Source organism: Phalacrocorax aristotelis, chromosome 8 (assembly GCF_949628215.1).
Source record: "Phalacrocorax aristotelis chromosome 8, bGulAri2.1, whole genome shotgun sequence".
NCBI classification, from domain to species: Eukaryota; Metazoa; Chordata; class Aves; order Suliformes; family Phalacrocoracidae; genus Phalacrocorax; species Phalacrocorax aristotelis.
Window position 1 is genome coordinate 46297745 of NC_134283.1, and position 25588 is coordinate 46323332.

Consider the following 25588-nt stretch of genomic DNA (forward strand, 5'->3'; position numbering starts at 1 on the left):
TGGACCTGCCGGTTGTACTCACTGATCATGGTGGTTCCACCAGCCAGGGCTGCTTTTGTCCCTTGGAAGAAATCATCCACAGCTGTCATCCCCTTGTATGGCATCTGCAGGCGAGTGTGGACATCAATTCCTCCAGGGATCACCATCTTCCCATTGGCTTCTATGGTTTTGACCCCTCCAGGGACAATCAGATTGTCTCCAATCTGCCTGATGAGATCATGCCAAGATGGTGAGCCACACACAAGTAAAAACCAACCACAACATAATCAATGAACAGTTCACCTAGGAAGCAGCCAGATCAACTCCTCCCACTGGCAGAAATGCCTCACTCCTTCCCACTGGGCTTGCAGGAGCCTGCAGAGAGAAACCACCTCACTCTGCATCAAAATCCAGGACTGACCAGCTTGCTTAAACCTACAATTTGCATAGTCCAGGGGCGGCTGCCATCTGTCTGACTGCTCTAGAGGTGTCGATGATGGCACCTGCTGTCTGGGGCAGGCACTGGGACGGGGTATCTGGGGAGCATGGCCTGATAGGCATGCAGATCTCTGCAGTCTAGGATAAGAATCTGCCTAGGACACTTCATACCCCACAGACTCATGAGTCAGGATCCTGCAAGCATTCCCAGCAGAGCAGTCCTACCTGTTCACCCTGGGTGCATGCCCACAAAACCCGACACCAGCCCTGCTTCCAGTAAGCTGCACCCCTAATCTCTCTTCTCCCCAGTCCTTCTGCCCACCTTAAGTAAGGCTCAAGTCTGAGGCTTACTTACAGAGAAAGATGATTTCCCAGCATAATGCCACAGCTGCTAGGCCAGCTCAGGGCTCATCAGGGACTTGCAATGCTGCCCACAGCACAAAGTCCCGAGGGTAAAGGAGGACCCCTCCGGGGAGCCAGGGAGGAGCCCGCAAGGTGCACAGCATTTGTGCAGGTGCACGGCTGGCTGCTGCGCCTGCAGTAGGGCCTTGAAGCACTGGGGTCACTCTCTTCCCAAGGAGCGCAGAGTCCTCCCCTCCCCAGGGCCTCCCCTCTCACGTTGTCTCCTTCATGACCCGAAGGACATCACTGCTATCAGCAGGGCCACACTGTAGTTAGTGCAGGCAGCTAAAATCCCAAGTACCTAAAAATATCTTCTGAAAACAGGAAACCTAAGAAGTTCCGCATATACCTACTCGTAACTTAAAATATCATTATAGTCCTCTGCATTTTGTGCTGTTCTAGCACATGACATTCTCCTCCCTATAGACACCAAGCCCTCCTGCAGGCCAGGTCACCTGCACCTTAGGACTCCCTTCACTCAGCCCCCCACCCCCTCAATCCCTTTATCTATCCATATGTAGCACTCAGCCTTCAAATCTCTTCTCTCAGAAATCCTATTTTCATCAAGCCTTCCTCAGTCTTCCCTGATAAATCAAGATAAAAGACAAGTTGGTTTTAGTGGAAAACATCTGATTTCCTTAACACACTGGGGAGGTAAATGAGGAGCAAATCCCTTAGTCACTTTGCAGGTTTTTTCCCCTTAGAATAACAAAAGTTCTGTGGACAGAACTGCTCGCTCCAGTGTCCTCACAGCAATAAACCAGCAGCTCTTTCCATTGCTTTTATTGAGACGAATCCATCACCAAAGGATTTAAACTGCTCACTATATTCTTACCAGAATTCACTTGTGAGAGCATTTCACTTCCAAGGCAATGAAAGTCTGTGACCTCCAGGCTGCAGATGAGGCTAAGTGATTTGCCCAAGGATACCCAGAAAGTCTGTGCCATAGCAAGACCTGAAGCTGGCTCTGATCCCTGCCTGGGTACAAGTTCCAGTCAGTCACAAACGTTCTTGTCCACCAGCTAAAAACAGCCTCATAAAAATACAGTTCCACTTCTTGAAGTGTTTCTCTGCTGCTGATTTTTTTAAATATACCATCCTGGGAAGGCTGGATGTTTTCTTCTTACCATAGAGCACACAATGCCTTTTCAAGTCCCTCTGCTATAAACTATCACAGTTCTTTCAACTCACCCAGCTTGGGGCTGGTTCCAACGGAATACATTTGCCATGTTTGAACCTTTAAACAATGGACTTATTACTGCACCTCTGAAACACACATGAAGCTGGAGGGATCCGGAGGCTTGCCTGCAATTCCTGAAAATCTTGAAGATGCAGATGACCTGCAGCACAGCGCTGTCCTTGCTAGCGCTGACAAATGGGATCTTGTGTGGGGTCATTCCTACTCATACTGTTAACACAGGGCAAAACAGGAGTCAACGATAAATCTTGTTCCTTGTGCAATTAGGTATAGCATTGTTGTACAATGGATGCTAAGTCACCAAGTCACCAGCCTGACTGCACTTGGGTCACTGGAGTTACTACATAAACACATCAGGCAATCCCATACATGCTCACACACACTGCAGAGAGCTGAGCCTCTAACCAGAGCAGGCTATCGAGTTTTACTGGCTGGCAAGTTGGACACAAAAAGCCAATAACGGTCCAGTCTGAAGCTGATTTAAAGGGAGGTGGAGATAACATGCTATAGAAGTCTCATACTTACTTTATGAGGCCATCCTCCATGTAAATGTCAGCATAGAATGACTGGTCATCGTTGACTATTCTTCCTCCTTTAACAAGGAGACGATCACTCTGCAAAGGGAAGAACACAGCGGTTGTCAGTGGCAGGCAACACGCACTTCTCAGCGGCCAGTACAGTGCCCTTCTCAGGTGCTCTCCTACTGCATCGGACAGCTCACCCCAACAGCCGATGCAGAAAGTTCACATCTGGAACAACACTTGAAACAACAGGGCAAAAGCAAGGATTCACAAAAACCCGTACTCCTAGGGCTGTTTCTGAATGGAGCAGGTACTGCCAGGAACACCACCAAGGCACAAAGAAGAGTCACTGGGGACACAGCTATACGCTTCCATAAAACACAGAGATAGAAGTCAAAAGCTTCCTACATCAGGTCATTATCTACAGGCAGCCCTGAAGACGATGCATCTGCTGTTGGAACCTGTCCCTCCCCTGCAATGCTCAGGGTGATCCTTCTGAGGTGTTTCACAACATCACAGGTCTACACAAAACCCAGGAGGCACTGAACTGTGTTCCCGTCTCATCATTTACCACCTCCTCTATTGTCCTTTCTACTAACCTAAGTGGCCAGCAGCCTCCTCCGAAGGAGCGCAGCCTGACCGTGCAGGAGCACCCAGACCAGAATGCTCTTACACTCTTCCTGTGTTCATGCCTTTGGACCTGGGCAACCCAGCATGCACTGATGGGAGAGAACGGACACTGTCCTGTGGGGAACAGACCCTGCCCTGAGGAACTGGGAGGGCTGAGGTCCTGCTCTTCTACCTCCGCCTGCACAAGACTGAACACCAGCTGTGGGCAGTACAGGGGCAAACAGCCTGATCTCACATGTGGCTACCATGTATTCGGGTGACTTAAGCTGACTGTGCTGTTCCAGGAACATGCAGTCTTCCTGACTGCTTAAAATGCCTCCAACAACCCTCCAGCTCTCAAGCTCCCCTTACTTTCCTCTCTGCTCCCCCCAGCACGTTTTGGCAGGTGAGTACATCCCCTTCCACAGTCTGAGCCCAGACCACGGCTGACTGAAGCCTTCAGCAGGGCTCACACGCCAGCCTCACCCTGTGAGGCTCTCGCACAATTAATTCCTTTACAGGGAACTGCATTTGTTCTTCATCTGCCACCCCTGGGGTGATTTCTGGAAGCATCACCACAGTGGTGGTAATTTGTAGCTTCCTCCCTGGCAACAGAAGGCTGCGAGAGAATCCCCGCCCCGCGCCATGTCCCTGCAGCATGCAACAGCCAAAGCCCTGAGACCGGTGTGCGTTTTTACGGCAATCTCATCCAGGCTCAGTCGAGACAAAGAAACTGGGTGGGGAAAGGATCAGAATGCGCAGCACTCTCAACCCCAGCTCTAGCTCAGCGCTGGTACAGGGGGAAGAGCCATGGTCTCTCCTCGCTTCCCAGGCAAAGGCTTTCCCACGGCTGCACTGATGACCAGCAAAAGGGATTTACCTTCCCCGCCCAGCACAGCTTAACGCTGATCAGGAGCCTCACCTCCCACCAGGAAAAGCGCATGGCCGAGTTGTTCCCCCGTTCCCGTCCCATCCACCATCCTCCCTGACAAGCAGACCCCGCGTCAGCTCCCCTTCTCCCCCGACCTAAGCTAACGCATCAGCACAGAGGTCTAGCAGAACTCTGCCATCCAAGGGCGGGGTCTGGAAGCAAGGGCGCATTGCTGGTCACAGACCTCCCCGCTCAGCTCCTTTAAACAGCTAGCTTTAACAGATCTCAACCAGCACACCAAGTTAGCGACCTTGCCGAGCGACCCGGGGGCATTACCATGTCTCACTTGCAGCTCTCTTCCTCAGAAGAGGGGATGCAGAAGGAGAGCCAGGTGCGTGATGGCCCGGGAGCCCCGGGTCCTTGTGCCAGCTCTGTGCCATGCACTGCATCTCTCCCTGACGGGCACGCACCAGGCGATGCTTGGCTTTGGGGCTGATGACCCCGAGCACAAACAGATGCTGTTGACGAGCCACTGATTCTCCTCCTCCCATGGCATGGGGTGCTTGTCTTTCCTTCTGTGTCTATCCAATTGTCGTCTCACTAACAAGACTGTAATTTTAAGTTCAAAAACCCCTGAAAGAGTTAAGTGTGACCACAGACAGTTGCTTATAGCCTATCAGTCACAGAGGTCAAGCAGCTGAGCTGTGGTCCCCGTGGATGCAAACGATGAGTATTTAAGTAACACTACAAGGAGTGCAGATAGAAACTACCCAGCAGCAGTACCAGGTATCAGCTATCAGCTATGGAAGAACCGAGTGCCAGGGTTAGAAACACAGGGAAGAAGATTCTTGTGTTATATTTCAGTCACCTGTACATAGAGTTTCTCCCACATACTCAGTCCCCTATGCCCTGGCAGATCCTCCTTGGCTTTACTTAGCCTGCACAATGAGAAAAAAAAGTCTACCTGCCAGATCAAATAACACTACCGGGCCTCGGGTTTTTTTTGTCCTGCCCATACCCTTTAAAGCTCTCCAACTTGCTTTCCCAAAGGCCCTGGAATTCATTCTCACTATAGTGCAGGTGTGCCAGCATACAGACGCTGGCCTGCCTCTCCTTGCACATCAGACAAGAGAAAGCAAAGGGTGACAGGCATAGGCAGCATGGCGGGTCGGAGACTGCAGCACTTGACAATTACTGAATAAAATGTTAATATGAATTCAGAAAATATGCCTGCCCACAAACACAAATGGTCATTCTGTGGCAGACCTAAAGGGCTGCTCAGTGCTCACTCTGTTAGTACACAAAATTGCAAGATCCATGATGGCTGGAGCACGAACAAGGCATTCATTCAGGGGATCGGGTGCTGCCTCAGGGCCTGCCCCAAGCCCAGCTACCAGACACCCCCCGTGCCCGCAGGAGAGAGAAGGGCTGCATCGGCACCTACCCACTGACTATGAGGAAAAAATATAATAAATAAGTAAAATCAAAATGACACCACATCTACAGGCTCTGGCATCGTTCAGGAGTGCACCCAGACGTTATGAGGCAGAGGAACAAGAAAGGAAGAGAATTAAGCAGTTCCGATGAAACAAGTCTGACTTTATAATAGACAGGCTTCTGCAGCACACGCTGCCAGAGCAGCCCCATATTACAATAAACGCACTGTTCCCCCTGCCAGGGCTCATTTGCGCTCTCCACACCCACCACGTCTCCCCGCCAGCCAGTGTCAGGCTGTGTCATCAGCCATTGTTAGCAGACACAAAAACCCTCCGCACCAGGGCTGCGGAGGCAGCGCAGGGAGCACCTTTCCTCCCGGCCCCAGAAGCGCCGTGGGGCTGGGTGAGCGTGCCCCGGGCCCAAACCCCAGCCACCCCAGCTGCCCAGCTCAGCGCCTGGCTGTGGGCAGGCAGGGTCCAGCCTCTGCACAGAGGGCCTGGCACGCCAAACGGCAGCGCGAGTGATGGGTGCCGCGCGGGCTGCGGCTGCACCACCCAACGGCTGGCACAGACCTGTCAGGCTTGCCGGCCCGATCTCCGCTGCTGACTGTGTCTCAACAGGTCTCCACACAGCCAGCGACAGCCCGTTTGTTGCAGGTGGGGTACCTTAAGTGAGCATCCATTACTGCAGGCACAGGTGCTGCCTCACAAGGCATCCTTCCAGCTCAGCTCTGCCAAAAGCAGCGCCCAACACCCCTGTCCTGCTGGGAAGCCTTTTGCTGAACGTTCCCTGTCTCTCCACCTGTTGGCATTTGGGATCAAGCTTTCAAAGCCATTACCCATTCCCCCATGCCCACACGCTGCTCCTGATGCTCTTAAGCATCATCTCGTCATTTGACATCCCAAAATATCAGGGGGTCTCTTAACATACCTCAGTGTGATGCTACACAATGAAAGGGAGGCAGCAGCTTGCAGAAGGCTGCTGAATCCAGCCAAGAATAGTGCTCACCTTACTTACAAAGCACAAGGGCATAATTAGGGTAGCATGGAGGCAGGTGTATGGCTTTACTGCTCTTTCCCTTGTAAAAGAAGAGACACTAATTGCAATGGTGTTTCATCAGTAGCTGGATGTCTCCTCCTTACTAACGTGCCCCACGACAGCATGGAAAAAACCTGGGGCTGGAACTGCAGGGATAGACAGCCAGCCACCAGTTACACACTGTGATTTCCCACGGTCTGTGGGCATGGTAAGAAATGCCATACTGACAGCTGCCAGTTTACCAAAACCTGTCTAGTCAGTAACTGAGGCTCTTCTCCCCACTTGCACCTGATACAACATACTGGCCACCCCCACGCAGACCTCATTGTTTTCAGAAGTGCCGGAGACATCACAGAAATGGTGCTCATGGGCTGTGACAGGGTGCTGGAGTGGGGTGGGCGTGGCTCACACCAAGGAAAATACGGGAACTCCAGTCTGCTTGAGACAGGAAAGGTTTTCGTGACCAAAGCACAAAGACTGGGTGATTCTGATTCAACCAACAGCTCGGTGAGCAGTTATCTTGTGAAACCAGGGCAAGACATTTCACCACTTTAGTCTTCCACCTCTCTTTCTGCAGGGATAGGAAAACATACTGTGGACAGCAGGAGGGGAAGTATTTTGATTGTATCTGCAAACAACCAAAGAAAAGGAACTAATAAAAAGTCTCTCAACAGACATACAAGGTCTGAAATGACTGTTGTCCTGAGCTGGGCATCCCAGCATCAGCACACATCTGGAAAGTAATACTATGTTTACTGGTCTCTCGTGCACTGGGCACAGCCTAAGGCACAGTGAAGAGCATCACTTCCATACCAAGCTGATGAAACAATCACTGAGAAAGCCAAAAGACTCAGTTTACCTCCCCTCCCCATGTTCTTTCCACATCACAACCAACAGATATGCCCATAGTTCCCAATCTTCCTTCAATGGCTACAGTCTTGCCTGTAACACTGTCACACATAGCTTTTGACCAGGCTTTTCCAACTCCCGCTGGGAACAATTCCCACAGCAATTTATGTCGCACGAATGCACGCGCCCCTCACTCATGCTCCTGGCTTCTCCACGAAAATGACTGTCCTATAAAAGACCAGAAACTGCTGCAAACAGATACAACAGGCAAACTATGGTTTTTCAGATGTAATCGTCAGAAACTAACTACAAATTCTGACTGCAGCACTGTTGAGTATGAGAGGAACCAGGAGGGAGCGTTTGTGCATCTCCAGAATCACACTAGACAATTCAACCAATAGCTGTCAGGAAACAAAAATACTTGCATTTCCAATACATCCTTCACAAAAGCCAAACCTGCCTATCGCTTGGGTGACAGAAGCAAGGAAGGCACCACTCCCTTCATTGCTTCAGTGCTATTAGCTTTGCGATCTATAGGTGAGTTACCTGCCAGCAGCAGGCGGCTCCTACAATTCTCTGTATACTCTCATATTCCAGACCTCCCACCAGCTGTGATGCTTTAGATGCTTTAAAGGTCTCTGAGATATCTTATATCCTAATGGCACAACACAGTTCCAAAAATCTCTCTACCAGCAAGCGCAGCTTAGCTGACAATCTGCCATCCCCAGAAGTCACTGTGTCCTGACATGCAAGAACAGCTTCTGGGGTAGAAATCTAGGAAGGAGGGATAAACAATCAAAACAATGCCTGGGGGTACCACAATCTGCAGAAAGGGACAGAAGAGGCTTTGTTCCAGGGGACCCACCATAGCTGAGGTTTTCTTTCTGCCATTCCATTAAAAGAGAGACGACCACCCAACACCTGGCCTCACTTCACTGCTCCCCTTGGGCCTCAAAGCATGGGTTCAGGACGTACTGGTCATTCAACCAGCATTCCAAAGCAATCTCCTCCACCCCAACCAGGACACGATGATGCTGCAGAACAGGGCAAGTGAGTCCTGGAGGGCTATCACCAAGCTGCAGAAGTCAGAGGAGAGAGCTACCTGTACCACCAGCTACGCAGACACCATTCACCCACAGCATTTTTCAGCTTCAGCAGGCTGAGAAAAGGATTTAATAGGGAGAAATAAAGCAACTTGTGACATTTTATTACCACTGAGGTGAGAAAGTTCCTGCTGGATCCCAGAGGAGCAGGAACAAGCCCTGCATATCAGTAAAGTGTACCACAAAGGTCCTTGTAGAAAAAGCCCCAGGGAATGGGAGAAACCCCATCTGCAGCAGTAATGTTGTTGTCATCATGGCGGTCTAAGGATACAGAAAAGGCAAGATGTGTAAAGCTGTAATATTGCTTATTGAAGCAACTGAATCTGGGTTGACAAAGGAATTTCTCTTTACAGCGGTTAACGACCTTTGTACTTCTCTGGGAGCATTCTGTTCACATCTGTACATTAAAAAGAATAATGAAGCTAAAATGCTTTGTTTTTCCTTTTTCTTCAAGGGGCCGAAGCTCTCCTCAGGGGGAAAACCAAGAGCTATAGGAAGCCAGCGGAAAGCCATCAACAAGATGAAAGACCTGACTGCTTTCCCAGAAGAAAGCCCCACGAAGCCGCCTCTCGGGAGGGCTCGGGGAAAGGAGCCGCACCCGGCAGAGGAAGGCGCAAGCTGCATCAGAGCATGAAAGCCCCGAAGAGGGGTCAGCACAGAGAGGCATCGGTGGGACCCCGGCGAGCGGGGCTCCCTGCACCTTCAAAGGAAGCGAGTCTGCCCGGCTGCTGCTTCTCGGAGCGGTGGCACGGCTGTGCCACACCGGCCGAGGTGCGGTCCGTGCGCTGCTGCGCCAGCCGGGGACGGCCGCACCTGATGCGGCAGCACAGGCGAACGGTGCGAGACGGAGCGGGCGGCCCCGAGCGCCCAACGCCCTGCGGGCCGTGCTCCGGGCCAGCGGGAGCGGGGACCCGCGCCCCGGCCCCGCCGCGCCCCGGGAACGGCCGCCGCCGCACGGGCAGGTGGGACGGCGGCGGGAGCCGCTCGGCCGCCCCCCAGCCCCGCTCGGAGGGAAGCCCGCCGGCGCACGGGGCTTGCCGAGCCGGTGTGCGCCCCGGCGGGTCACCGCGCCCGCCCGGCTCTGCGGGAGGCGGCCCGGCTGCTCCAGCGGGGACGCGGGAAGTGCCGGGGAGCGGGTGCCGCCGGGCACCGGCCGCCGCAGAAGCTCCAGCCAGGACTGAGCCCGCCGGGACGCGGCTCTGCCCAGCCGGGGGCGGCCGGCGGAGCCGGGACACCTGTGCGGGCGGAGGGCCGGGTCGGGCCGCGGCTCTTTGTCTGCGCGTCGCCGCCGCCGCCGCCCCGGTCCGGCCCGCAGCGCCGGGCACCGGCACCGTGCTTGCCGGGCACCGCCGCCCGCCCCGCGGTCCCCGGCCGCGGCACCCACCCGCTCGGCACCGGCGGGGGCCCCCCCGCACAGCCCCGCCCCGCCCGCAGCACCCACCGTGATGCGCGGGATGTTCTTCTTGCCCTGGTACGACATGGCGCCGCCCGGCCCGCCGCCACCTGCGCTGCCCTCCGCGCCGGCTCCGCACAAAGGCGAGCCCGAGCCCGCCGTGCCAGCCGCCACCGGGGACGGCCGCCCGCCCCGCCCCGCCCCGCCCACGGCGCCGCCCGCCGCCGCCAGGGGGCGCCCCGCGACCGGGCACCGCGCCCCGGGTGTCGGGCACCGGGCTCCGGGCACCGCTCCCGGTGCACCGGCTATGGGCACTAGGCTCCGGGCACCGCTCCCGGTGCACCGGCTATGGTGCACCGGCTTGGGGCACCAGGCTCCGAGCAGCACCGCTCCCGGTGTACCGGCTATGGGCACTAGGCTCCGGGCACCGCTCCCGGTGCACCGGCTATGGTGCACCGGCTTGGGGCACCAGGCTCCGAGCAGCACCGCTCCCGGTGTACCGGCTATGGGCACTAGGCTCCGGGCACCGCTCCCGGTGCACCGGGCTCCGAGCACCGCTCCCGGTGCACCGGCTGTGGGGCACCGGGCTCTGGGCACCGCTCCCGGTGCACCGGCTGTGGGGCACCGGGCTCTGGGCACCGCTCCCGGTGCACCAGCTATGGGGCACTAAGCTCTGGGCACCGCTCCCGGTGCACTGGCTATGGGGCACTGGGCTCTGAGCCCCACCGCTCCTAGTGCACCACGTACCAGGCACCACTCCCTGTGCACCACACTCCAAGCAGGGCTTGCCGCCCTCCATGCGCCACGTGCTGGGCACCAGCACCAGGTGCCGCACACCAAACATGGCCCACCACGGCCTCCAGGCCTGTGCCCCTCCACTGGGGAAACCCTGGGCTTGGGGTGGCTGCGGAGGGGTCGCACAAGCAGCCAGTGCAGGGTGAGGTCTGAACCCATGCCCACCCTGCAGAGAGGGTAACCGGGGGAGCAGGCCACAAAAAAAGGCTCGTCACAAGCCGCAACTTTTCCATGTAATAATAGTGAGTAAAGATGAAAGAGATTTCTAAAAGAATGGAATTTTTTGGTACTGCTGGAGTGCATTTGTATCACCTTAAACTTCCACAAGCACAAGAATTGGCAACACTTCAAAAAATGAAAATGCACTACACATCTAACTCTGGGAATCTTGTGTCCTATATAAACATGATGAGTGTTGTAATTGTTGGTGTCAAGTTGGTGTTGACTTCTATATTTCCGCAGCTGTGATCTTGGTAGGAAGGTTTAAACTGTAGAATTGGTTACAAGTATGCAGCGTGTGCTGAGGCAGATGATGCTGAGCCTGGGACGCCAGGACTGGGAGGTGTGCTGTGATGGATGGGAGGAACTTCTCTGCCCTGTCCTATTGATGCCATCCACAATGCTGCTAGCACATCCGCTGCCCTGCAGAGCCATGGCCAGGCCTGAATCTCACTTTCTTTCCCAGGCCAGCTATGACTCCGCTCATGCAAAGCTATGAACACCACCAAGATCTTCCTACAGATCCTGCTGCCAGGCAGCAGCTAATGGCATGTCAAAAATCTTACAGCCACACCAGGCACAGGCATTGCTGTAAATCTCATTTCTAGCTCCTGCTAGAAAAACAAGCCATCTGACCCAGATGATGAACACTCTAGTTTGCTTTCTGAACTAGAACCTATGGTTTGCAATCACTGCAGGGGCCTGAAGAGCACTGCTTGCCACTGCGTGCACGAGCAAAGCAACCTTCCTAGCACAACCCCTGACGCTGCAGCTGACTGACTACTACAAAGCTCTGGGGAAGTGGGTGATCGCAGTGTGGACTGTCTGGAGCGCATGCTCGCCTCCCGGGGTTCAGTGGAGGGTCACACTCCATAGTGTTAATTACATGTTCGCCTTGCTGAAGGGTTTAAGTGCATAGATTGGTATGGCAGCCCTCCCCTACCACAAGCTTTGATGTCTCCACTGGCTCAGTAATCCAGACCAAAGCTTTTATTACTCACCAAGTCTGTTACTCTGTGTGCGCTTCCACTAAAGGTCTTAGAAAGTTTTACTGAATACATATTTATTCTAAACCCAGAAAGCTTTCACCAGCTTAAAGTGAAAGTCAGCAGCTTCTCAATAACCTATTTATTACTGCTACAACTACAAGGATATCTGCAAAACTGCACGGGCTGCTTGGTCCAGCTGGACCACTGCATGCTGCCTCCCTTCCCCCAGCTCCCGTGCTGCAGCCTGTGAGCTGGTGCACCCCAGCAGTCAGCAGGAGACGGGCTGAAAGCCTTCCCCCTCCCTGGTAAATCCATGGGCACGGAGGTGTCTGCAAGCACCAGGAAGGGAATGGGAGAGCAGGGGTGTGCCACAGCCTCTGTGACCGAGGAGGGTATGGGGAGGAGGATAAGGTACCAAACCGTACTCTTCTTGCCACACTGCTGTGATGCTTCAAGAACAGGTCCTGGTCTCTACTGGAATTAGACTGGCTGGGGCTGGGACATGAGAAAGACCCTTAACTCCTGTCACCAAATCTCCTGAAACTTCACTCACCCATTTTCCAAAAGTTTAAAAGTATTCCCATGCTGGGTGGTACCACATTACTTTGTGTGGAGGAGCAGTTAATTGGTTAATAATAGATAAAAGACGATGCAGACAGACGCTGCCGACTTGAGCACTTAGTTTCAAGAGCCAAGCTTGCATCAGCCCCCTGGATGCTGGCCAACCACAGTGACTTCAGACCCTCCTTTTGAAGAGAAGTGCTTTCCTCTTAGTTGCTATGTGACGCTCACACAAATACATGGTAAAACATGCTGCCCTGGGCCCAAAACATTCAAAATGGAAAGATTTTTTTTCCATAGGACTTCTTCCCGGGGCAGTCAGCAAGGTGTTACTTGCCTGCTTCAAAACATCCTCGATATGAAGCATGGTCAGTTTGAAAGTTATTTTAAAATGGCAATACTCTTACAGCTCATAATATCCTCAGAAACACCTACAGGGATAACGTGGCACTAGATGTCTGTGGACAGCCATGATGGGTGACAGAGCATGGCGTGGAACACCAGCGGTGTGAACAGAGAGTAGAAGGCATGTGCTGCTGCAAGGACGTTGTCAACAAAATAAACCCAGCTCTGACTGTGGTCGGTCAATGCTCAGCAGCCAGGCTTATCCCATCTGTAAAGACCAGGATGCTGCTGACCCAGCGCTAGTGCAAAGGACGAAAGCAGACCCCACCAGCCCTACACGCCTGCGATCAAGGGTTCTTTCAGAGAGCCACAACTGAGGCACAGTCAATATAACCAGTCATGGAATAACCAGGGCTCAAATGTCATAACGTGCAACAGACTTGCCAGGACAGCCCGTCCCCACACACGTGGTCTCCTCCTCCCCGTACGTATTCTTTGCATAAAACCATTCCCTCTTCCTCCTAGCAGATGAGTTTTCAGGGGCTGAGCTCCCTTGGGACACAGTAAATCCAAAGGAAAGCACCGCTGCAGCTGGTGCACCGTCTCCAGATGGAACCTCTGGCAGGACGCAGTGTCTCACAAGGCTGGTCACACACTCCTACCCCAGTGCACCAGGAACGTCCACCACACACAAACTTCAGAGAAGCTTTTCTTGTGCTTGTGTGTGCCGTCCCTGGAGGAAGGGGGTTGCTGACCCAGAGCTGTGGCTCTCTCTCCACGCTCTTTGTCCCCTTCCCATTGATATCCATGGGGTCACCCTTACTTCTGTGGGGGAGTCCAGCACCGTTTGATAATCACACTGTTCCGTGTTGTTGGCTCCAGCTCTCCCAACCTCTGATGTTCAACTTGAGAGCCAGAGCTGGAGGGACTGGGAAGAGAGCCCATTGGCTCTGTTACTGAGAAACACAGCCACACCGGCTTTTGCACCGTTCCCACCATCCACACCATCTCCCAGAGGCAACATGATGTTCTGCAGCTCTTTAAACTCCTCTCTGGAGCAGATATGAATGGGAAGGAATCTGAAGCTCAGCTCCTCGTGCTGGACACGCGAGGTCTGCCAGGAGGCAGCAGGAGACAGTCTCCGCGCTGTACGAGGCAGGTGGTGGGCAGTGATGCAAGTTTTTCCGCAGTGGAGCAACTCTACTTAGCTTTCTCCTGGCTAGAATATACATTGGGGCTTTGGCAGTGGAAACAAGGAGGGAAATCAGCAAATGTATGGCCTGAAACAAATTAAACTTCTAGGTCAGCGCTTAATGCTTTCAAGGAACCGTTACATTAAAAGCAGTAGGTGTTACAGCCACTCCAGCTGGATTACCACACCATTTCAATCACCTGTCCAAACTGACATTAGGGTGGGTAATTGTTCAAGCCAAAATTTATTTGCAGCCTTATTAAGGACTAGAAGTCAGAGCAATTTCAGGATCATTCCCTTCTTTCTCCTTTAGACTGGAGTGACACGATGCCATTCACAAAATCCTCGCCTGAGATGACACTTCACGGAACGTAACAAAGGCCCTGGAAAAGCAGAAGTCCCTGGAAGGAATTGCCCTTGACCGTAAGGAGCCCACAGCGACTCCCGTGTGCCCACAGCAAACGCCAAGACAATGTCCCTACAAAAACATCAGTTTCTACCCCGTGGCTTGGAGACACCTTGAAGTTTGTGGACTACCCTATGCTGTCCACGGAGGCAATTAAGAACAGGCCTAACGCCAGGGTGCTTTAGCCTACTGTACAAGACTCCTGACCTCCACCTACGCTGAAGTGCAACAGTGGCCAGAGAGCGAAGGGGAGAAGGGGCAGTTGGTGACATTGACACGGAATTCATCGCGGGCTGTTGCTACCAGATGCAGCTGAGGGGCCCAGCACCCAGCAGGCTTCACGAGCAACCAGATCGTTCAGTTCTCCAGAGCAAGCCCACCTCTGGATAGCCAGTGTTTGCAGTCATAATGGAGACTCGGCTCCAGAAAGCACACCCTGCCCCTGCCTGCCCTGAGCCTGCTGCAGGCAGGGGATTCAAGACCACCACCCCAATACTGCCTCACACCCAAGCCCCCAGGTTTCTGCTCCCTGGCTGCCTCCCCAGTTGATGTCTTCCTTCTCTGCACTGCTTGCCTAGCAAGCCTCGGAAGAGCCAACCTAGGCTGAAAACCAAAACCGAGCCGAGGACATGCAGCAGCGCTCCTGGGGCAAGGCTTGCCGGGCTCCAGCCCAGGTGCCCAGGGGACATCGAGTCGCCTTCCTCTCCAGAGCAGGCGGCAGCTCCTCAGGCAGGAGGTGGCCTCCGCTGGGGCAGGGGCTTCCCGAACCCGCAGCTGGGTCAGTGCACGGCTGGGCTCTGCCGGAGCTCCTCGCTGCCCGGGCTGCAGGTTAGCGCAGAGGGAGCTGCTCTTCCCCGGGCAGGCTGGCAGCGGGAAGTACTCACGAACTGCTGCCTCCCAGGGGGGCTGAAGGCGCTGCCTCCCGCAGCCCCCGGCCCCACCGCAGGCCCTGCGGGATGAGCTGCGGGAAGGACATGGTGCTCCCTGCAGCCAGGCGGGAAGGAAGGGCTGGGGAAACTGCGCAGCCCAGAGGGAAAGCTCTCAGGCTCACAGCAGGAATTACACCAGGAAAAAAAGGGAATGGAGACAAACACGAGAGCGAGGAGGTGGCGGCACTGGTCTTGCAGAACTCAAGGGTACATGGTGGCAAAAACCGAATCCGTAAATGGCCTCGGGGGCTCAAGGAGTTAAAACCTGAGTGCAGAAGTAAGGTCCAAAGTAAAGCAGCAGTAAAAAACCAGTAGTGGAGCATAACAGCGAGGCTTGCAGGAAAAAACGAGGGGTGCCCCGAGAGACATTTCATTCCCAGTCAGGAGAATTGCTCTTCCCCCATCCAGCCCTTAGCCCGGCAGAGAGCCCAGTGCCAGCAGCACAGGGCTGGAGACGGGCGCTCCCACCACAGGATGTCACCAGAGCGCAGGGCCAGACCCCCGGGACCCGCGGCTGACACCTTCCCCGTCCCTCCCCGCAGCCAAAGCCCCAGCCCCATGGCCAGCCCCACAGACAGGAGACACCCAAGCTGGACAGGATCCTCCCAGCAACGCTAAGACACGGAGGCTGTCGGCCAAGTGGGTGATGATCCAGGGCACCAAAAAATGCTTTAAAATAACTCCTCAGTCCTCGGCTGCGAGCAGAGGCCCTGCTGCAGGCTGCTGTGCTGTCGGAGCAAAGAGCCCCGCAAAAAAAGAAAGCCCAGGGACATCCAGACCTCGCTGCATCCCCTGTGGGAGGTCTGAGACCACCAGCCCGCAGACACGGGGATCACACAGGTACCCCTTCTCTACCTGGCAAAAGCCAGGCTAAGGAGAGCTCCCCTCTCCACAGGCACCTCTGAAACGGAAGGTACCTGGCTGGGGCTGGCTCCTGCCAGCAGGCTGGCTCAGCCTACTGAAAGCATCATCTGCCTTATGATGCTGTAAACCACAGACAGACCCAAACCCAGATCCAGACTCACACCACGTGCAGGGTAAGTGCAGCTGTGACAGTGGCACAACTCTTATCCCACATGGGATCAGAGCATGTGCTGCATCCGATGACGGTAGCTCAGTCCCTTCTGCCTCTCTTCCCACTCCTCCCTCATGTAACAGTCTCTGACATGATGGGAAGGTTTAAGCCAAATTCAGGTCCCTCCTCACTTCTTTAATATGTATTTTGAGAAACAGTATTTTTCTTAGGTTCAGCTATTCCACCACGATGTGAAAGGTATAACCTGTTGTTGCCTTTCTCCACTGACACAGAACTTCTGTGAAGCTTTTTTTGTGCAATTTGAACTCACTTTACCTCATCCTAGCAAAAATACAGGCATTGTGACCCACTTTCTGTGCAACACAGGGTAGCCTGCAGACAGCTCTCTGGGGATGACTGCCAAAGCAGCAGCTACCCAAGCATTTCCAGGCACACCAGCTACCCAGGCCACGGGACCACGCTGGGACAGGGTCTTGGCAGGTCCCCAAGCACAGTGCGAGGATCTCAGGCCGCTTCTGTGACACAGCAGACATCCCTGTGCATTCACGACGGGCAAAGGGATGCCTTAAAGCTGTCCCTGGAGCGCTACCCTGGAGTCCTGTGACAGTCACAGGCACCAGCAAAGCCAGATGCTATCATTGAGCACGGCTGCTGCAAACAAAGAGAGCACAGCATGCCTGGCTGCTTTGTCATCTCATCATCTTTAATCCAATGTCAGTGTTCTTGAGGCCTGGCCCATGGCAGCATGGCTGGGGATGCAGGCTTTCATGCCACAGGCTGACAATCCCATTTCTCAGGACACACTCTGCAGCCTCCACAGCAACGCCTGCAGCCACACCAGCACCCGGGATGGGGCAGTGAGCTCTCTGAGGTCACGCTGCCTGTTGTGGTGGGGACAACAGTGCACAGCACAGACCTGCTGGGGACGCCTGCTCCTGCTGCAGGCAGCTGCATCCCCCCTCCTTCCTGCTGCTCCTGGGCCAGAGGAGACTGCTCACCCTGAAAGGTCACCCCTGGCAAAATGCTAATGCCAAGCCTGGAGGAGACGGCTTCCACTTCACACTTAGCTCCCCCCATGGGGTGAGCTTCTGGATTTCCACTGAAATTACTCAATTCCCTCAGAGCATGTACGGGCCAGCCCGAGTCTGGGAAATACAGGCACCCATCTTGTGCCCTTCAATGCGCAAAGCAAGGACTAGAAAGGTCTGGGCTCCACTCCACATCACTTCTTTTCCCCCCTCAGCTGAACAGAAACACCCATTACTGGATCCAACTCTATGTGTTGTAAAATGGAGCTCAGCTGTTCCCAGCAGAGCAATGGGAAAGATGCTGCTGGATCCAACCCGCAGCCAAGAGCCAGCCCAGCTGAACAAGCCAAGGTCCAGCTGTATTTTCCAGCTTCTCAGCCCTGTCTCCAGGAAGGCTGCTGGCATGTTTGTTTTTTGTTTCTTCCTCCCATTTCCTCCAGCCATCCATAGCAACTGCCCCCCAGCACAAAATCTAACCTCCTCCGCCTTCCACCTCTTTGCAGAGGTGATGATGGAAGGGGTCCACGTAGGGAAAGCTTTTGCCCAAAGTGACGTGACAGAGCAAACACAGCTTAAGCTGGTCTTTGCCATGGTCTTCCTCCGGATTAGAGCTGGCTGTCAGTGACCAGCTTTGCACTCACCCAGACCACCTCTGGAGACTAGGCCACACACACAAAATTACTTTTCTGGGTCACATCACAAAACCTCCTTGTTTTGATGCCCTCTGCAATGGCATCTACATTTTACAGTCTTTCTCTAGGTCTGTTTGCTTGCATTTTTCAGAGCTGAATCTCTTTTTGTCACTCCTGGCTCGCACCTCTGAGTCCTCAAGACCACGTTGGGATCGTTCATCCCCAGCTGGCATTTACAACATCACTTGTCACCTGCACACACGCTGTACCTCTCCTTCCAGGTCACTAGTCATACTGGAGAAGAGTCACTTCTAACAGAGATGCATCCAGCTTCCCACTAAACAGTTCATACACCCTCCCTTTAAGCTCCACACAACCTTCCTATGGAGCTGTATCCACCTAGTCCGTTTTCCAGCTCACGCTCCAGCGCCGGCAGCCCTATGCACAGGGTCAGGCCACTTCCAAGTCCTCTCCCTTAGCCCATGAGAGATCAGCTTCTTCCAGGCTGCCTTGACCCACATGTCCGTTGTGGAGGGTGCCAGCAGACAGACACCAGCCCAGCCCCTGTGGGTCTGCGACTGCCCAGGCAGGACTGCGAGCAAAACCTGTCTGCAAAAGCGAAGCAGCGTGAGAGCCCACCGAGCGCCCTGCTCCTCCTGCCTGGGAGGAGGCGCCGCTGGGCGCGCCACGCGAGAACGGTGGAGCAGTGTAGCAGCTGAGCAGCACAGGAAAGCTGCTGAGCTACAACCCCGGGGCTCCGCTGAATCCTCCTGGAGCCACGGTGTCTTGGCAGCTGCCTGTCCGTCAGCAAGACACCCTCATTAGGAAATGAAAGCCCCCAAAAGTCTAGCCCGCCTTGCCAGTGGCCCACCTGGCACGTATCAGACAAACACTCCTCCCACCCGGTGGACAGGCAGAGCTGGGGTTGTCCTGGCCTGTTGGAGGTACTGACATCTCAAACAAAAAGAAAAGGAAAAGATTATTTTGGACAGAGCCAACTATTTTGCTGCGGTCAAACCACAACGTTTCATTTCAATTTAAGCCTACTGAAGTTTGTGTTTCACACTTTCAACTATGTTCATAAAAAACGCTTAGAGGAGTTTCCAACACAACAAAGCCTCTTCCAAGTGAGAAACCAGCGAGTCTTGCATTGCAAATCTCAAAATGTTCAGCTACTTTTCAGAATTTTTCATTGTTTTCCTTCTTCTCCTAAAATGGGCATCTCTAAAGTCACACAAATTTGCAGGAACAACAGGAAGCGTCCACACGGCTCACGTAGTTTGTCTGGCTCCCACAGTACGTTTGTCAGTGGAACGCAACCTGCCAGGAGGCTCCCAGCTGACCACGCACAGCTCCAGCACCGCCACCCTGCTCGAGTACCAGCCCCGCTGCCCTGCAGCGAGGCAGCCTGCCCGGGGACAGCAGGGCACCGAGACACGGGGACGGGGCGCGCAGCCTCCCGCACAGGCTGCCATCCGCAGCACGCGCCCAGCGACCCAGGGGACAGCGGCCCATCACATCCCGCCCTCGCCACCTCCTGCCCGGCCCCCTCGGACAAACGCCCGCACTGCTGCCCAACGAGGTGCCTCACTGGGAGGCCACGCACATCCCACGGCTTCTCCTCGAAGCTCCGGAGCAGGAGTCCTGCGGAGATGGCGGGAAGCCGTGCTGTGAGAGGACGGTGACAGCCATGGGCACAGGTGAGAAGTGTTTGGGGCTGATGGATGTCTTCAGTTTCTGCCCTGGCCTGCTCCTCCCGATGGCAGCCCCCCGGCTCACACCTCCGATGATGCTCTCTCTGGGAAGTTCCAGCTTGTGTTTCCAGCTGCTCCTGCTGAGCAGCGAACGCCCCGCTTTAACCACCGAGGCCGGTGCCGGCTCCGTGCGAAAGGGCTGGCGAAGGGTGCAGCGAGGCCGCCCACCACACCCGCCCCACCACCCCAGGCTGCGCCTGGTGGGCTGCACCAATCCCACCTCGCACAGTTTAAGCTGAGCGCTGAGGGGTCATGGAGGAGGCCCCCCTCCGCGTGCTCGGCCAGTGGGGCTGTCCCAGCTGGGCTGGGTGCCAGCGGGCACCTCCAGGGACCAGCTCCAAGCCCTGGCTGAGCTGGGAAACACTGGGCTGGGTGCCAGCGGGCCACGCTCGTGGCACAGGACCAGCTCAGGGCAGCAGCAACCTCGGGGCTGTCCCACAGGCACGGACAGGCCTGGGGCTGCAGCCAGGCACCGTGGCGGGCCCCAGCAGGCCCTGGGAGCCAGGCTCCAGCCCAGCTTCTCCTCTGTCCTGCTCGTCTGTCCAGGCTGCTGAGCAGGACCTCCATCATCACTACCTGGGAAGCATCTCAGCATCTGTCAGGACCACGGACGCCTGGGAATCAGCCCTTCATTTCTGCGCCTCACCCTAAAGCCAGCAGCTTGGCAGGGACAGAGGCCCCCCATACCCGGCCAGGCTTCATCAGCCAGAACCATTTCAGAGGAGAAAAGCTGCTGCATCACTGATGCCACATCCTCTGCAGGTGTTTTTCTTGTGGCATCCCCCACCAGAGCACTGAGCGAGCCCACTGCTGGTCTGTGGTCAAGGGAGAGGCAATCTCAGCTACTGTGGAAGCTACTCATAAAAACAGACTTCCTGACACAACATCGGAAAATACTGCACATGCAGGACTTGCTGTGTTTTCTGACAACCTCAGAAGAAATATGCAGCATTAAAAGAAGCATCACCTCTCCTACCTGCTACAATGGGCTACTGGGAGGGCATCTTCTATACGGTATACTTCGTGGCATGCTTGGTGATGCCCCACTGCTCCCATAAGTTGTGCCAGAGCTAGGATCTATTATTAGTTGTTAAATGTGGAGAAAAAATATCACTGGCATTTCATTTTAAATAAAGAGTCTTTTGGGGTATCATTTTGCAAAGGTAAAGAGCATTATTATCCCTATCCTGGACATAGAAAAGATCTCCTTGCCCTGCACATGAGCCCTTTCTAAACCACCAGGCCAGAATCCCTCTAAGTGCTGCACGTCCTGGGGTCCTGACACAAAAGACAGGCACCAGCAGAAACAGTCACTGCGGAGGTCGTGCCAGCCAGCCAACCCAGTGCCCCTGCCTTTTCAGAGGAGAGAGATCTGCTTCAAGAAGGATGCGAACAGGCTGGATCAATGAGAGACCGAGCGATCAGTCAACTCCTCTTTTTTACACCTGGCTGCAAAACCCAGTTTCTTTTCTGCATAAAAGTTCCATAAAGACCTAAATTTTCCCAGGAAAAGCATGAGGTTTTCAAGAACATCACCCAGAATCACAATTGCAGCGTCCTTCCAAAGCCCCAGCTGTGCACGCTTGGCACGCAGTCACAGTGCCTCATGGATGTGGTGGCCAGGTACCCCCTGTGCCCACGTCTGCCAGCCAGCTCCCTGCTCTGACTGCAGCACCCACGACACCAGGGCCAGCCAGCTTGCAAACCGTCACCACCTGGAGCTAAGAACGGGGACAGAAGGAAACCAAGCACCGTTGCCACAAGGCAGTCCAATAAATCAAACTATTTCCATGTTAGGGTGAGTTTTTTTGGTAAAACAAAAGCTCTTTGCAGCAAGCAGGAACTCTTCAACTGAACGCCTAATTTCTTTACAAAACTAGCCCTACCACTTAACTCCCATGAAATCTAGTATCTGCGTCTTCTTACACAGGGGGGTGGTTTATCAAACTTTGCAGTTTTGCGTAACTGCTGGCAATGATCTGTACCCCGGCATGAACAGCCAAAGAAATGACCTCTTATTGCGGTGCTTCAGACATCAGATTTCTTAAAAAAAACAACAAACAACAAACAAAAATGTGCAGGATTTTTTCCAATAAAGGTCAGAGTATTTAGCATCAAACTCGATGAATTATAATATAGGTTTCACTGTTGTATTTCAACTGTGGAAATAGTTCAGTGGTCTGGGTTTGTTCCTATTGTTTGTAGAAATACCAGAAGTAATATAACTCCAAAACCTCTCTTAAAAAAGTAAAACCAAAACAAAAACTTGTTCTCAGCTCTCTGCTGAATGGGGTTATGAAGAAGCTGAGTTATGAATTAATGCTATCAAAGTCCTTTATGATCCCTTCCACAAATGCAAGATTTTAAACTGTGCTAAAAGGCAGTGCACGACTGCAACTTTCCGATCATGTTAAGTTCACTGGTAAAGAAAAGACTGCTGTTGGCTTGGTGTTTCTGTTATAAACTACTGGCAATTGAAACAAAAACGCTGAATGCTGATGTCATAGCACATTTTACAAGTGTCAGAAAAAGAAAAAACTAAGAGAGAATGGAGTTAGTTCAAGCCTCCTTCTCCATCTGAGGCAGCCCTGCGTGTCTTCCCAGGATTTATCACTACCTCAGTCTGAGTGGTGTCACACAACTGGACATGACAAGGCATGTGTGACACCGGCTACCTCCAGGAGAAAGCCAAGGACTGGTTCCAGTGGGTCATCCAGAGGGGACGGACCCCTCGCTGGCTTTCGCTGCCTGGTAGTTTCCCTCACACTCCTGGCTCCTGCAAAGGGTGGGAGCCTCCTTGTTCTCCTCCTCCTCCTCCTCCCTGGCCGCCAGACTGATGGAGGTGCCCCAGCCTGCGGTGAAGCTGCAATCCTGTGTTTGTGGGACCACAGCCAGTTGCCTTGGAAATGACGACTTCACTGCAGAACCACGCAGCAGGACAGGACGAAGCGTCTGGGGGTAAGCTAACAAGCTGAGTGCTGCAGCCTGTGTTACTGAAGAGGAGGGTGAAAAAGCAGGGTCTCTGCATGGCTGAGCAACAAGGAGGTACACACAGGAGGCTACTACAGACTTCTGGTCTACCTTCTTCCCAGTCACGGAGCACAGAGGCATCCCTTTGCCACATAAGGCTCTTTCCCTGCTCCTCAAAGCAAGTGGTACAGCTCTCCAGTATCTATTCATACATTACTAGCCCTTGGTGAACATCTGCACCACAGGAATTCAGAGGGTGTTGTCCGTGACCTACAGAGAAACTCTCTGACTTCGTTATAGTAAAATAAGCGTTGTAATCCACCCTGGTTAGACAAAAGGCATGGCAGCTCTCAATGAAAACTGCGGGAAAACTTCACAAGGGTAGAATCCACATAGGCTGTTACCGATGGTAACCTGCACCAAGTTAAATCACTCTTGTTAAATAAGGTCTCTGCAAATAGTCTAGATCAGACCAGAAGCTGGCCCTCCAAGTCTTAAGTGTTCTGCAGCAACAACCCTTGCTGTAGCAGACCCTCGTACTAGGGAAAGCAGCCTCCTGCTTTTAGCAAAGAGCACCTGAAAGGCACAAATCTTGTTCAGGCAAGTCCTGCACCGGGACTGGGCACCAGGGAGTAGCCAAGTCCAGAAAGCCCTTCTGCCTGCACAGGCAGGCAGCAGCCTCCGTAGCCAGGGCCTCCTTTAGCAGTCACCCTTGGCCCCCTGCCCCAGTGACCAGTCACGCTCCCTGTCCCTGAATCAACTGGCAAAGCTCAGATTCCCACTGATGAAGCAAAGGCATGGCACTTGACTGCTCTCAGTCACATCCACCGCTGTCGTGTAACTATGGCTTCACTGAGCCTGAATCCACAGCTCAGTTTTTGTCCTTCCAATAGGCTTTGAGATAAAGCTAAGTGAGATTGGAACATCTACCTGGGCCTGTATTACACTCACAGGTTGCATGACATCACATGTTAGCACCAGGCAGTTACACATTGCAGGTGTCTTCCTGCAGAAATGCTGGTGTTTTAACTGTAATTAATGCCATTACAAGGAAAAAAAAAAAAAGTGTGTTGGTCTGTTGTACTTCCAAGAAACTGCCCACTGCAAAAAATTAGGAGATGCAACTCTGTCTGCTGTCCTGTGCACAGGCAAGTCTCTTACTCTCAGCTTTCCTGATAAGTTGGAAATAATACCCTACTTGGTCATGGGTAGATGACTTAACCTCTCTCTCTGGTTCTTAATCTGTGAAATTATTCAAAGCAGTTCGATTTGCCTTGACAAAAGAGCCTTTGTGCGCTCTGAATGTGCAGAGTTCAACCCAAGCAAACTCGCTGTAGCTGTGCCGGCACACAGCGTGGTTCCGTACGCACAGCGGGCATGTCCCACCGGGACTGTCATTCTCTGGGACGCTCCTAAACTTGAAAGCTTTAGTACCAAGTCATATGATTCCTTCTATGCAAAAGAACACTTATATATGAAGCTTCCCACCATCTTAGACAAGACATGCAGATAAAAAGGGTTTGGTTCCTCATGCTTATCAGGTGGAAGGCCTCAGAGGAAGAAATCTAGGCGTAGAAATCATCAGGAAGAGAGGAGCTCTTGAAGGAAAACCTCAGCTTTGGAACTGTGGAGATAAGGGCCTACAGAAGACCTTAAAAGGGAATACGACTGTGTCAAATTTTTGGTACGGTTAATAAAGAAAAGCTCATAGCAAAGCCTGCAGACAGGCCATCGTTGCATTTCTGTTTCTCTTCTAACCAGCAGCAACATAAAATTGTTAAGGCAGCGGTCAGTTCTGCAGCTTCTATTCAAACCATATAGACAAGGTTGGTACTGATAGGAATAATGCTTATTTTGTTCCTGTCTCTGTAAAACAGCCTGTAAAAGAGCAAAGCTCAAGGACAGGAACCAACTAGTGTGCCAATAAGAAATGAAAAAGCAGAGGCTGAAGAAATTAAAGTGCAATGAAGAAACCTGAAAGCAACCTGCTGCCTAGCTAGAAGCTCCTCCAGAGGACACCAGACATTAAGGACAGCCTGGTGTTTTTCCCCAGGACAGGCCAAGTCATCGCACTTCAGTGCTGCTGCTCCCGTCAGGCTCTAAGTGGTGAGGTTAGTCCTCTAGCTCACAATCACTTGCAGTTTATTGAGGTTTGCACTCTGGACATCAGCAGCCATTTCTGCAGAACCCCAGTCAACCACACCACTTCTTCAGGCGAAGCTGCAGGCTTGCTATTTGCTTCATTGATTTTTGGTTCCGTTTTTAAAAACGGGTTTTATTAAGTTGCCCCCTTCATCCTTGAAAACCAGTGCCCTTAAGAAAACTATTTACTAAAAAGTTCAGCCCCAAATGACCTCACTGACCACCAGGCCAGCCAGTGGCCTTCGTTGCCTCATGTGTAAATGAGCAACAGGCTCACTGAAATCCCGGCTCAGGAATTTACTCAACACTGTTATCCTTAATCATCTTCCTGCCAAACTCACACTGGTCTAAATGGGACCAGAACCAAAAAAGCAAGCACCCTCTGGCAGAAGGATCTACACCCCAGAGCTGGATGGATCCGATTATTACCTTGAGTTTGGCCTAAGTTGAGAAACTTTGTGCCTGGTGATACTTTCAGTGGTGCCACCTCTGGATCAACGTGATGTCCCTCGCTTCTGATACTACTGATTTGTGTCAATGCGAGATAAGGATCAGCCTGGTTTGCTGTAGGAACTCCAAAATTCGCCCCCCCCCCTTTTTTTTTTCCGGGGGGGCACACGGACAGACCAGTATTCTTTCATAAAAGTATAAAAAAAGCAACTGTAGTAAACCGAGTCAGCCACGCCGACGCTGGGCTTTACCACCGCCGGTAGCGCGGCGAGCGCCTCCGAGACCCCGCTCCGCAGGCAGGA

At 53.4% G+C, this 25588-nt stretch overlaps 1 protein-coding gene across 2 annotated transcripts in view; it reads right to left on the reverse strand.

Annotated features, from left to right (window-relative positions):
* DPYSL3 (dihydropyrimidinase like 3) overlaps positions 1 to 25588 on the reverse strand; it is a 41575-nt gene that overhangs the window by 15316 nt on the left and 671 nt on the right. The window contains exons 1-3 of one of the 2 annotated variants that reach the window (XM_075103051.1): positions 9887 to 10018; positions 2543 to 2631; positions 23 to 207 (exon numbers count right to left, since the gene is read on the reverse strand). In XM_075103051.1, the coding sequence (XP_074959152.1) occupies positions 23 to 207; positions 2543 to 2631; positions 9887 to 9925 (313 nt within the window). In that variant the 5' untranslated portion in view covers positions 9926 to 10018. Of the gene's footprint in view, positions 1 to 22; positions 208 to 2542; positions 2632 to 9886; positions 10019 to 25588 lie in introns of those variants that run through there. The other variant, XM_075103050.1, reaches the window with a different exon arrangement.